The 13,950-nt window shown below is 50.4% G+C and overlaps 1 protein-coding gene across 1 annotated transcript in view; it reads right to left on the reverse strand.

The window, feature by feature from the left end:
* Positions 1-13,950, reverse strand: part of TP53 (tumor protein p53) — a 19,064-nt gene continuing 5,114 nt past the window's right edge. The window contains exons 2-11 of the mRNA XM_054457336.2: positions 8,053-8,154; positions 7,913-7,934; positions 7,532-7,810; positions 6,591-6,774; positions 6,397-6,509; positions 5,714-5,823; positions 5,249-5,385; positions 5,083-5,156; positions 2,164-2,270; positions 1-1,268 (exon numbers count right to left, since the gene is read on the reverse strand). Of these exons, the coding sequence (XP_054313311.2) occupies positions 1,187-1,268; positions 2,164-2,270; positions 5,083-5,156; positions 5,249-5,385; positions 5,714-5,823; positions 6,397-6,509; positions 6,591-6,774; positions 7,532-7,810; positions 7,913-7,934; positions 8,053-8,126 (1,182 nt within the window). The 5' untranslated portion in view covers positions 8,127-8,154 and the 3' untranslated portion in view covers positions 1-1,186. The remainder of the gene's footprint in view (positions 1,269-2,163; positions 2,271-5,082; positions 5,157-5,248; positions 5,386-5,713; positions 5,824-6,396; positions 6,510-6,590; positions 6,775-7,531; positions 7,811-7,912; positions 7,935-8,052; positions 8,155-13,950) is intronic.

Here is a 13,950-nt window from a genome sequence, read left to right on the forward strand (position 1 = left end):
TGGCAGCAAAGTTTTATTGTAAAATAAGAGATTGATATAAAAATGGGATATAAAAAGGGAGGAGGAGGGGAAGGGTGGGGTGAAAATGCAGACGTGCTTGCAGAATGTAAAAGATGTTGACTATTCCAGCTGGACGTGGGGGCTCACACTTGTAATCCCAGCACTCTGGGAGGCTGAGACAGGCGGATCGCCTGAGCCCAGGAGTTTGAGACCAGCCTGGGCAACACTGTGAGACCCCATCTCTACAAAACATGCAAAAGTTGGCTGGCCATGGCGGCGTGAACCTGTGGTCCCAGCTACTCCGGAGGCTGAAGCAGGACTGCTTGAGCCGGGGAGGCAAAGGCTGCAGTGAGCCAAGATCACGCCACTCCACTCCAGCCTGGGCAACAAAGCGAGACCCAGTCTCAAAGACAAAGAAAAAAAAAGAAAAAAGAAAAAAGAAATTGACCCTGAGCATAAAACAAGTCTTGGTGGATCCAGATCATCATATACAAGAGATGAAATCCTCCAGGGTGTGAGATGGGGTGAGATTTCCTTTTGGGTACTAAGGTTCACCAAGAGGTTGTCAGACAGGGTTTGGCTGGGCCAGCAGAGACTTGGCAACTCCCTCTACCTAACCAGCTGCCCAGCTGTAGAAACTACCAACCCACCGACCAACAGGGAGAGGGAACAAGCACCCTCAAGGGGGTCAAGTTCTAGACCCCATGTAATAAAAGGTGGTTTCAAGGCCAGACGTACATTATTTCATTAACCCTCACAACGCACTCTGTGAGGTAGGTGCAAATGCCAGCATTTCATAGATATGGGCCTTGAAGTTAGAGAAAATTCAACAGTGAGGGACAGCTTCCCTGGTTAGTACGGTGAAGTTGGCCCCTACCTAGAATGTGGCTGATTGTAAACGAACCCTTACCTGCAAGAACATTTCTTACATCTCCCAAACATCCCTCACAGTAAAAACCTTAAAATCTAAGCTGGTATGTCCTACTCCCCATCCTCCTCCCCACAACAAAACACCAGTGCAGGCCAACTTGTTCAGTCGAGCCCCGGGACAAAGCCAACGGAAGTCCTGGGTGCTTCTGACGCACACCTATTGCAAGCAAGGGTTCAAAGACCCAAAACCCAAAATGGCAGGGGAGGGAGAGATGGGGGTGGGAGGCTGTCAGTGGGGAACAAGAAGCGGAGAATGTCAGTCTGAGTCAGGCCCTTCTGTCTTGAACATGAGTTTTTTATGGCGGGAGGTAGACTGACCCTTCTTGGACTTCAGGTGGCTGTAGGAGACAGAAGCAGGGAGGAGAGATGACATCACATGAGTGAGAGGGTCTGTGCCCCTTTTCTGACCAATGCTTTGAAGGGCCTAAGGCTGGGACAACAGGAATTCAAATCAAGATGGTGGCTACACCCCATGCAAATAATAGTGTGTATTAGTCTCGTCATCTTCCCTTACCCCATTTTACTTTATTTATTTTTTTTGAGATGGAGTTTCACTCTTGTTGCCCAGGCTGGAGTGTAATGGCGAGATCTCGGCTCACCACAACCTCTGCCTCCCGGGTTCAAGCGATTCTCCTGCTTCAGCCTCCCGGGTAGGTAGCTGGGATTACAGGCATGCGCCACCACGCCCGGCTAATTTTGTATTTTTAGTAGTGATGGGGTTTCTCCATGTTGGTCAGGCTGGGCTCAAACTCCCGACTCCACTCGCCTTGGCCTCCCAGAGTGTGGGATTCGTGAGCCACTGCGCCCGGCCCCCTTACCCCATTTTATATATAAGGAAACTGAGTCTGACGGGGGTCACCTAGGACCTGCCGCTGCATGGCAGGGCTGAGTATATGAGCTGAAACTCTGGCTCTATTCAATATTACACAATTATTAGGCCCCTCCTTGAGACCCTCCAGCTCTGTGCTGGGAGTTGGCCGAGAATGGCAAGGAAGTAAAAGAAGTATCCACACTCGTCCCTGGGTTTGGATGTTCTGTGGATACACTGAGGCAAGAATGTGGTTATAGGATTCAACTGGAGGAAGACTAAAAAAATGTCTGTGCAGGGCTGGGACCCAATGAGATGGGGTCAGCTGCCTTTGACAATGAAGGCCGGATGAGAATGGAATCCTATGGCTTTCCAACCTAGGAAGGCAGGGGGAGTAGGGCCAGGAAGGGGCTGACGTCACTCACCTGGAGTGAGCCCTGCTCCCCCCTGGCTCCTTCCCAGCCTGGGCATCCTTGAGTTCCAAGGCCTCATTCAGCTCTCGGAACATCTCGAAGCGCTCACGCCCACGGATCTGCAGCAACAGAGGAGCGGGAGAAATAAGTATACACAGTACCTGAGTTAAAAGATGGTTCAAGTTACAATTGTTTGACTTTATGATGGTACAAAAGCAACATGCATTTAGTAGAAACTGTACTTCAAGTACCTATACAGCTGACTTTTAAAAATATTTATTTATTTATTTTGAGATGGAGTCTTGCTCTGTTGCCCAGGCTGGAGTGCAATGGTGCAATCTTGGCTGATTGCCATCTCCGTCTCTGGGGTTCAAGTGATTCTTGTGCCTCAGCCTCCCGAGTAGCTGGGACTACAGGCATGTGCTACCACACCTGGCTAATTTTTGTGTTTTTAGTAGAGATGGGGCTTCACCATGTTAGCCAGGCTGGTTTCTAACTCCTGACGTCAGGTGATCCACCCACCTCCACCTCCCAAAGTGCTGGGATTACAGGTGTGAGCCACTGTGCCCAGATCTTTTTTAAATTTTAGAGATGATGTCTTGCTATGTTGTTCAGGCTGGACTTAAACTCTTGGGCTCAAGTGATCCTCCTGCCTTAGCCTCTCAAGTAACTGGGACTACATGTGCATGCGACTGTGCCTCGTTTCTTTTCTTTTTTTTTTGAGACGGAGTCTCACTCTATCACCCAGGCTGGAGTGCAGTGGCGCCATCTTGGCTCACTGCAACCTCCGCCTCCCGGTTCAAGCGATTCTCCTGCCTCAGCCTCCCAAGTAGCTGGGATTACAGGCACCTGCCATCATGCCCGGTTAATTTTTGTATTTTAGTAGAGACAGGGTTCCACCATGTTGGCCAGGCTGGTCTTGAACTCCTGACCTCAGGTGATCCGCCCGCCTCGGCCTCCCGAAATGCTGGGATTACAGGCGTGAGCCAGTGCGCCTGGCCTTTTCTTTTTTTGAGTCTCGCTCTGCGCCCAGGCTGCGCCCGGCCCGACTGTGCCTCCTTTCATGCAACCATGCTGTTTCTTACTTTCAGTAACAATATTCAATAAATCACATGAGATATACAACATTTTATTACTATAAAATAGGCTTTGTGTTAGATGACTTTGCCCAACTGTAGGGTAACTGAAATGCTCTGAACACGTTTCAAGTAGGCTAGGGCTGAGTGTGGTAGCTCATGCCTGTAACCCTAGTACTTGGGGAGGCTGAGGTGGAAGGATTGATTGAGCCCAGGGGTTTGATACCAGCATGGGCAACATAGCAAGACCTTGACTTCACAGAAAATAAAAAATTAGCTGGGTGTCGTGGCACGTGCCTGTAGTCCTAGCTACTTGGGAGGGTGAAATCACCGGAGCTCAGGGAGGTCAAGGCTGCAGTGAGCTGAGATCGCGCCACTGCACTCTAGCCTGAGTGACAGAGTGAGACTCTGTCTTTAAATAAATACATAATAAAAATTAGCCGGGTGTGGTGGCTCACGCCTGTAATCCCAGCAGTTTGGGAGGCCAAGGCGGGCGGATCACATGGTCAGAAGTTCGAGACCAGCCTGGCCAACATGGTGAAACCCTGTCTCTACTAAAAATACAAAAATTAGCCGGGCGTGGTAGCAGGCGCTTGTAGTCCTAGCTGCTCGGGAGGCTGAGGCAGGAGAATCGCTTGAACCCAGGAGGCAGAGGTTGCAGTGAGCCGAGATCGTGCCACTGCACTCCAGCCTGGGTGACAGAGCGAGACTCAGTCTCAAAAAAATAAATAAATAAATAAAATAAAATAAATAAATAAAAATTAGCCAGGCATGGTGGTGCGGGCCTGTAGTTCCAGGGACTTGGGAGGCTAAGCTGGGAGGATGGATGGAGCCCAGGAGGTGGAGGCTGCAGTGAGCTGTGACTGCACTACTGCACCAGCCTGGGTGACAGAGCAAGACCTTGTCTCAAAAAAGTAGGCTAGAGACCAGCCTGGGCAACATAGTGAGACTCTATCTACCTACAAAAAATTTTAAAAATTAGCTGGGTATGGTGGTGTACGCCTGTGGTCCTAGCTACTGGGGAGGCAGAGGTAGGGGGATTGCTTGAGCCCAGGAGTTCGAGGGTATAATGAGCTATGATCACATCACTGTAATCCAGCCTGGGCAACAGAGCAAGATGCTGTCTCCATTAAAAATAAAATAAAAGTAGGCTAGGCAGGCCAGGTGCAGTGGCTCACGCCTGTAATCCCAGCACTTTGGGAGGCCAAGGCAGGCAGATCATAAGGTCAGGAGTTCGAGACCAGCCTGGCCAACATGGTGAAACCTCATCTCTACTAAAAAAAAAAAAATACAAAAAGTTAGCTGGGCGTCGGGGCGGGTGCCTGTAATCCCAGCTACTCAGTGGGCTGAGGCAGGAGAATCGCTTGAACCCGGGAGGCGGAGGTTGCAGTGAGCCGAGATCCTGCCACTGCACTCCAGCCTGAGTGACAGAGTGAGACTCTGTCTCAAAAAAAAAAAAAAAAAAGCAGGCTAGGCTAAGCTATGATGTTCCTTAGATTAGGTGTATTAAATCCATTTTCAACTTACAATATTTTCAACTTACGACGAGTTTATCAGGAAGTAACACCATCGTAAGTCAAGTAGCATCTGTATCAGGCAAAGTCATAGAACCATTTTCATGCTCTCTTTAACAATTTTCTTTTTGAAAGCTGGTCTGGTCCTTTAAAATATATATTATGGTATAAGTTGGTGTTCTGAAGTTAGTTAGGTACAACCAGGAGCCATTGTCTTTGAGGCATCACTGCCCCCTGATGGCAAATGCCCCAATTGCAGGTAAAACAGTCAAGAAGAAAATGGCATTTTGAGTGTTAGACTGGAAACTTTCCACTTGATAAGAGGTCCCAAGACTTAGTACCTGAAGGGTGAAATATTCTCCATCCAGTGGTTTCTTCTTTGGCTGGGGAGAGGAGCTGGTGTTGTTGGGCAGTGCTAGGAAAGAGGCAAGGAAAGGTGATAAAAGTGAATCTGAGGCATAACTGCACCCTTGGTCTCCTCCACCGCTGCTTGTCCTGCTTGCTTACCTCGCTTAGTGCTCCCAGGGGGCAGCTCATGGTGAGGCTCCCCTTTCTTGCGGAAATTCTCTTCCTCTGTGCGCCGGTCTCTCCCAGGACAGGCACAAACGCGCACCTCAAAGCTGTTCCGTCCCAGTAGATTACCACTACTCAGGATAGGAGACAGTAAGGAAATCAGGTCCTACCTGTCCCGTTTCAAAAACCAGGCTCCATCTACTCCCAACTACCCCTGTCCTTTCTGGAGCCTAAGCTCCAGCTCCAGGTAAGTGGAGGAGAAGTCACAGGTAAGAGGTCCCAAAGCCAGAGAAAAGAAAACCGAGTGGGAGCAGTAAGGAGATTCCCCACTGGGGATGTGATGAGAGGTGGATGGGTAGTAGTATGGAAGAAATCAGTAAGAGGTGGGCCCAGGGGTCAGAGGCAAGCAGAGGCTCGGGCACAGCAGGTCAGTGTGCAGGGTGGCAAGTGGCTCCTGACCTGGAGTCTTCCAGTGTGATGATGGTGAGGATGGGCCTCCGGTTCATGCCGCCCATGCAGGAACTGTTACACATGTAGTTGTAGTGGATGGTGGTACAGTCAGAGCCAACCTAGGAGAGAACACAGGCCCAAGATGAGGCCAGGGGGCCTTGGGGAGACCTGTGGCAAGCAGGGGAGGCCTTTTTTTTTTTTTTTTCCTGAGACGGAGTCTTGCTCTGTCGCCCAGGCTGGAGTGCAGTGGCGTGATCTCGGCTCACTGCAAGCTCTACCTCCCAGGTTCACGCCATTCTCCTTCCTCAGCCTCCCGAGTAGCTGGGACTACAGGTGCCCGCCACCTCGCCCGGCTAATTTTTTTTTGTATTTTTCAGTAGAGACGGGGTTTCACCGTGTTAGCCAGGATGGTCTCGATCTCCCAACCTCGTGATCCGCCTGCCTCGGCCTCCCAAAGTGCTGGGATTACAGGCATGAGCCACCGTGCCCAGCCAAGCAGGGGAGCCCCTTAGCCTCTGTAAGCTTCAGTTTTTTCAACTGTGCAATAGGTAAACCCATTTACTTTGCACATCTCATGGGGTTATGGGGAGGTCAAATAAGCAGCAGGAGAAAGCCTCCCTACTGCTCACCTGGAGGGCCACTGACAACCGCCCTTACCCCCTCCTCCCAGAGACCCCAGTTGCAAACCAGACCTCAGGCGGCTCATAGGGCACCACCACACTATGTCGAAAAGTGTTTCTGTCATCCAAATACTCCACACGCAAATTTCCTTCCACTCGGATAAGATGCTGAGGAGGGGCCAGACCTAAGAGCAATCAGTGAGGAATCAGAGGCCTGGGGACCCTGGGCAACCAGCCCTGTCATCTCTCCAGCCCCAGCTGCTCACCATCACTATCTGAGCAGCGCTCATGGTGGGGACAGCGCCTCACGACCTCCGTCATGTGCTGTGACTGCTTGTAGATGGCCATGGCGCGGACGCGGGTGCCAGGTGGGGGTGTGGAATCAACCCACAGCTGCACAGGGCAGGTCTTGGCCAGCTGGCAAAACATCTTGTTGAGGGCAGGGGAGTACTGTAGGAAGAGGAAGGAGACAGAGTTGAAAGTCAGGGCACAAGTGAACAAATAAAGCAAACGGAAGAGGGCAGCAAAGAAACAAATATGTGTAAGCACCTCCTGCAACCCACTAGCGAGCTAGAGAGAGCTGGCGTCTACACCTCAGGAGCTTTTCTTTTCTTTTTTTTTTTTTTTGAGATAGGGTCGTGCTCTGTCACCCAGGCTGGAGCGCAGTGGTGTGATCACAGCTCACTGCAGCCTCCATCTCCTGGGCTCAAGTGATCTTCCCACCTCAGCCTCCTGAGTGGCTGGGACTGTAGGTGTGCGCCACCATGCCTGGCTAATTTTTTGTACTTTTTGTAGAGACGAGGTTTCACCATGTTACCCAGGCTGGTCTTGAACTCCTGGGCTTAGGTGATCTGCCCGCCTTGGCCTCTTTGAGAAAGCTGGGATTGCAGGCGTGATCCACCAAGCCTGGTCAGGAGCTTATTTTCAAAAGCCAAGGAATAAAAGTGGGTGAAGAAAAAGAAAAGTTCTGCATCCCCAGGAGAGATGCTGAGGGTGTGATGGGATGGATAAAAGCCCAAATTCAAGGGGGAATGTTCAACTTTGGGACAGGGGTCAGAGATCACACATTAAGTGGGTAAACCATAAAAAAACACTGACAGGAAGCCAAAGGGTGAAGAGGAATCCCAAAGTTCCAAACAGAAGAAATGCAGGGGTATACGGCCAGGCAATTTAGTCTCATGGAAGCCAGCCCCTCAGGGCCACTGACCGTGCAAGTCACAGACTTGGCTGTCCCAGAATGCAAGAAGCCCAGACGGAAACCGTAGCTGCCCTGGTAGGTTTTCTGGGAAGGGACAGAGGATGACAGGGGCCAGGAGGGGGCTGGTGCAGGGGCCGCCGGTATAGGAGCTGCTGGTGCGGGGTCCACAGGGGAAGCAGCCTCTGACATTCTGGGAGCTTCATCTGGACCTGGGTCTTCAATGAACCATTGTGCAATATCGTCCGGGGACAGCAGCAAATCATCCACCGCTTGGGACGGCAAGGGGGACTGTAGATGGGTGAAAAGAGCAGTCAGAGGAGCAGGTCCTCAGCCCCCCCAGCCCCCCAGGCCCCTAGCCCGCCAGGTCCCCAGCCCAACCCTTGTCCTTACCAGAACGTTGTTTTCAGGAAGTCTGAAAGACAAGAGCAGAAAGTCAGTCCCAAGGATTTTTTTGCTTCCCACAGGCCTCTGCTAGGGGGCTGGGGTTGGGATGCGGACGGTGGACCTGCCCTTCCAATGAATCCACTCACAGTTTCCATAGGTCTGAAAATGTTTCCTGGCTCAGTGGGGGCTCGACGCTAGGATCTGACTGTGGCTCCTCCATGGCAGTCACCTGGAAGGCAGTCTGGCTGCTGCAAGAGGAAAAGTGGGGATCCAGCATGAGACACTTCCAACCCTGGGTCACCTGGGACTGCGGAGAAGGTACCCCCTCCCCCAACACCATGCCAGGGTCTGAGACAGCTCGGCTTCCCGTGGAGCAGGAAAAGAATGGCTGCTTCACATTCTCTCTTCCAATCTTTCACCACAACCCAAGCACTCCTGCCCCACCCCTCACCAGCCATGCACTTCTTTGAGGAAAAGATAATCAGAGAGGGACTTCCAACCTTCCCACCACTAAATCCCCAAGACTTCCTAAAGGTGCACCCTATTCTCAACTCCCTTCCTGTATTTTTTTTTTTTTTTTTTTTTTTTGAGATGGAGTCTCACTCTGTCACCTAGGCTGGAGTGCAGTGGCATGATCTCAGCTCACTGCAACCTCTACCTTCCGGGTTCAAGCCATTCTCCTGCCTCAGTCTCCCGAGTAGCTGGGATTACAGACGAGTACCACCACACCCAGCTAATTTTTGTATTTTTAGTAGAGACGGGGCTTCGCCATGTAGGCCAGGTTGGTCTCGAACTCCTGACCTCAGGTGATCGGCCCGCCTCAGCCTCCTAAAGTGCCAGGATTACAGGTGTGAGCTACTGCACCCTGCTCCCACCTCCTGTTAACAAGGATACAGTCGTTCTCAGCCTGCAATCTCTGTATGGGGAAGGACACCCCCTTGGCCCCCACCCTTCCCCACCTGATACATGGCTCCATTTCTTTGATTCCTTTCACTGCAAAGCTTCTAGAAGAACAACTGTCTCACCACTCACCTGCCCATTCTCTTGGGACACTCCTCAGCCCTGCGTTACAAACCCCTCACGAATTGGCCCTTCTCGGCTTCTTTAATCTCATCTCTTATAAACCACTCCCTCTTCCCCAAAAACTCTAGCTAGACTGGCTGCCCTTCTCTGATAATCAACTGGTGGTTCCTTGGCTAGCCAGGAACACTGGGGTAGGCTCCTTCCCGCACAGACTTCAAGTCATCCTATTTTAATTCACATCACCTCATTTGCATTCTCATAGCACTTACATTGTCTGATACTTATCCTTGTTTATTTAATCTGTTTTCTCTAATAGCATATACACTTCCTAAGGGCAGGGCAGTGATCTATCTTGTTGTCTTGCTGACGAAAGTATTAGATCACAATGCCTTGCACCTGCTTGGGCTCAATAAATGTGAATAACACATGAGCCTGTTATATGAGAGGTCAAGAGAGCAAGAAAGAGCAAGGGGCAGCCCCTGTGTGGAGCACATCTTCGCTGTGTGGGCCAGCGAAGTTATGCAACTATCATTGCAAATTCTCCCAGACAAGCTTTCAAAGGCTTTGCCATGTTTTTTTTTTTTTTTTTTTGAGATGGAGTTTGGCTCTTTTCGCCCAGGCTGGAGTGCAGTGGTGCAGTCTAGGCTCACTGCAACCTCTGCCTTCTGGTTTCAAGCAATTCTCCTGCCTCAGCCTCCCGAGTAGCTGGGATTACAGGCACCTGCCACCATGCCTGGCTGATTTTTTGTCTTTTTAGTAGAGACAGGGTTTCACCATATTGGCCAGGCTGGTGTGGAACTCCTGACCTTGTGATCCGCCTGCCTCGGCCTCCCAAAGCGCTGGGATTACAGGTGTGAGCCACTGCGCCCGGCCCGCCATGTTCTTTCTTTCTTTTCTTTATTTTTGAGGCAGGGTCTTGCTTTGTTGCCCAGGCTAGGGTACAGTGGTGCAATCATGGCTCACTACAGCCTCGGACTCCTGGGCTCAGTGATTCTCCTGCCTCAGCCTCCCGAGTAGCTGGGACCACAGAGGCCTGCCTGGCTAATTTTTTAGTCTTTTTCTTTCTTTTTTTTTTTGGAGACGGAGTCTCACCCTGTCACCCAGGCTAGAGTTGCAGTGGTGTGATCTCGACTCACTGTAACCTCCACCTCCCGGGTTCAAGCGATCCTCTTGCCTCAGCTTCCTGAGTAGCTGGGATTACAGGCGCCCACCAATGTGCCTGATTAATTTTTTGTATTTTTAGTAGAGACGGGGTTTTGCCATGTTGGCCTGGCTGGTTTCGAACTCCTGACCTCAGGTGATCCTCCAACCTCCGACTCCCAAAGTGCTGGGATTACAGGCGTGAGCCACTGCAACCGGCCAATTTTTGAGTTTTTTTGTAGAGGCAGGGTTTCACTATGTTGCCCAGGCAGGATGCTCTCTTTCTTTTTTTTTTTTTTTTTTTTTTTTTAGGGATGCTCTCTTCCTTTATGCCAAATTTGTCATCAGATTTGCTAAGAAACATGCCTACTGTAAGTGTTCGTTACACTTTTCTGTTTTTTTTTTTGAGACAGAGTTTTGCTCTTGTCCAGGCTGGAGTGCAATGGTGCGATCTCGGCTCACCGCAACCTCTGCCTCCCAGGTTCAAGCGATTCTCCTGCCTCAGCCTCCCGAGTAGCTGGGATTACAGGCATGCGCCACTGCGCCTGGCTAATTTTGTATTTTTAGTAGAGACGGGGTTTCTCCATATTGGTCAGGCTGGTCTTGAACTCCCAACCTCAGGTGATCCGCCCGCCTCAGCCTCCCAAAGTGCTGGGATTACAGGCATGAACCACTGTGCCCAGCCCACTTTTCTGTTTTTTGCACTGACAAAACATCCCCTACCAAACAGCTCCTTCAATGGCAGGCTCTTCTTTTTTTCTTTATTTTATTTCATTTTATTTTGAGATGGAGTCTCAGCTCCTGTTGCCCAGGCTGGAGTGCAGTGGCACGATCTCCGCTTACTGCAACCTCTGCCTCCCGGATTCAAATGATTCTCCTGCCTCAGCCTCCTGAGTAGCTAGGACTACAGGCGCGTGCCACCACGCCTGGCTAATTTTGTACTTCTAGTAGAGACGGGGTGTCACCATGTTGGTCAGGCTGGTCTCGAACTCCCGACCTCAGGTGATCTGCCTACCTTGGCCTCCTAAAGTGCTGGGATTACAGGCGTGAGCCACCAAGCCTGGCCTAGTACACTGTGTATTATGGGAAATGTAGAGTTGAGGAAAGTGCTGGGCACACAGTAAGAGCTCAACAAAGGTTAGCTGTTTCTGCAATTGTTCTATTTCACTTGTTCTATATTATTATTCTAGAGAGAACTGTGTGATTGTTAGTGCGGATCTGTGGTACTGCCCCCACCCCCACTCCATTAATGCAAGTACACCTCCTTCAGGGAACTATCCAGTCAACAGGTCAGGAGGTGCTGTCCTGAAATGGGGGGCCCAAAGTCTCAATCCCACTTGGAGGGACACAGCTCTACAGACAGGTCTCCCTGTCTTCATCTCTCAAATCTTCAGTAGCAACTAAAATCTCAGTGTTTTTCAGAGCAGGACCTTCCCAGGGGTACCAGCATCAGTGGGCCAGGATACAAATGTGCCAAGCTGAACTAGGCCTTCCAAACGGTCAGGGAGCCAAGAGAAATGCAGGCACCCTTGGCTGGGTTGGAAGGCAATGAGCTCAACTGAGACCCCAAACAGGGGCAGGCCTGACCAGAATCTTAACAGTGGCTGCTGGTATCAGTCTTGAAGGCCTATATGCCCAGTGATTCCCTAAACAATATAGTACGACAAGTATTTACATACATACTTGTATGTACATTAGCATTTTCATTGTATGGGGGTAATGTAAGTAATCTAGAGATAATTTAAACTATATGGGAGGATATGTGTAGGTTAAATGCAAATACTATACCATCTTATATATGGGACTTAGACATCTGTGGGTTTAGTGTGTGAGGAGTCCGAGAACCAAGCCCCTACAGATAGAGGGATAACTATATTGCCCTGTAACCTGCAACCCTGCTATATTTATTGATTAGTTTTGGTAGCTTTTTATGGATTTTCCATTAGGACTTTTTTTTTTTTTGAGATGGAGTTTCACTCTTTTTTTTTTTGAGACGGAATCTCGCTCTGTTGCCCAGCGTGGAGTGCAATGGCATGATCTCAGCTCACTGCAACCTCCACCTCCCGGGTTCAAGCAATTCTTCTGTCTCAGCCTCCCAAGTAGCTGGGATTACAGGCGCCCACCACTACACCCAGCTAATTCTTGTATTTTTAGTAGAGACGGGGTTTCACCATGTTAGTCAGGCTGGTCTTGAACTCCTGACCTCAGGTGATCTGCCTGCCTCGGCCTCCCAAAGTGCTGGGATTACAGGCGTGAGCCACCACACCCTGCCAGAGTTTCACTCTTGTTGCCCAGGCTGGAGTACAATAGCGCGATCTCGGCTCACTGCAACCTCTGCCTCCCAGGTCCAGGCAATTCTCCTGCCTCAGCCTCCTGAGTAGCTGGGATTAGAGGTGCCCGTCACCATGCCTGGCTAATTTTTTGTATTTTTATTAGAGACGGGGTTTCACCATGTTGGCCAGGCTGGTCCCAGGGGAGCCACCTGCCTCAGCCTCCTAAAGTGCTAGGATCACAGGCATGAGCCACCACGCCCGGCCCCATTAGGACATGTATGTATAGAATCATACTGGCTGTGAATATAAGTTTTATTTCTTCCTTTTTAATCGTTATTTCTTTTTTCTTTCCTTTTTTTTTTGAGATGGAGTTTTGCTCTTGTCGCCTAGGCTGGAGTGCAATGGGACAATCTCGGCTCACTGCAACCTCTGCCTCCTGGGTTCAAGTGATTCTCCTGCCTCTGCCTCCTGAGTAGCTGGGACTACAGGCGTGCACCACTACGCCTGGCTAATTTTTTTTTTTTGAGACGGAGTTTTTGCTTTTGTCACCCAGGCTGGAGTGCAATGGTGCAATCCTGGCTCACTACAACCTCCACCTCCCAGGTTCAAGCGATTCTCCTGCCTTAGCCTCCCAAGTAGCTGGGATTACAGGCACGCGCCACCATGCCCAGCTAATTTTTGTATTTTTAGTAGAGATGGGGTTTCACCGTGTTGGCCAGGCTGGTCTTGAACTCCTGACCTCAGGTGATCCACGCACCTCGGCCTCCCAAAGTTCTGGGATTACAGGCATGAGCCACTGTACCCGGGCAACTCCTGGCTAATTTTTTAATATTTTAATAGAGACGAGGTTTCACCATTTTTGTCAGGCTGGTCTCCAACTCCAGACCCCAGGTGATCTGCCCACCTCGGCCTCCCAAAGTGCTGGGATTATAGGCGTGAGCCATCGGGCCACTAATCATTATTTCTTTTTCTTTTTTTTTTTTTTTTGAGACAGAGTCTTGCTCTGTCTCCCAGGCTGGAGTGCAGTGGCTCGATCTCAGCTCACTGCAAGCTCCGCCCCCTGAGATCATGCCATTCTCCTGCCTCAGCCTCCTGAGTAGCTGGGACTACAGGCGCCCGCCACTACGCCCGGCTAATGTTTTGTATTTTTAGTAGAGACGGGGTTTCACTGTGTTAGCCAGGATGGTCTCGATCTCCTGACCTCGTGATCCACCCGCCTCGGCTTCCCAAAGTGCTGGGATTACAGGCCTGAGCCACTGCACCCGGCCCTCATTATTTCTTTTTCTTGCCTGGTTAAAACCTCCAGTATGATATCAACGTTGTGAGAGTCAAATCCTTTTCTAGTTCCTGATCTTAGAGGAAAAAGCATTGAGTTTTCTTTTCTTTCCTTTTTTTTTTTTTTTTTTGAGACGAACTCTCACTCTGTCGCCCAGGCTGGAGTGCAGTGGCACGATCTAGGCTCTGCAAGCTCCGCCTCCCGGGTTTACGGCATTCTCTCGCCTCAGCCTCCCGAGTAGCTGGGACTACAGGCGCCCGCCACCACGCTCGGCTAATTTTTTGTTTTTGTATTTTTAGTAGAGACGGGGTTTCAGCATGTCAGTCAGGACA

The sequence above is a fragment of the Pongo pygmaeus genome, chromosome 19 (assembly GCF_028885625.2).
Source record: "Pongo pygmaeus isolate AG05252 chromosome 19, NHGRI_mPonPyg2-v2.0_pri, whole genome shotgun sequence".
Classification (NCBI taxonomy): Eukaryota; Metazoa; Chordata; class Mammalia; order Primates; family Hominidae; genus Pongo; species Pongo pygmaeus.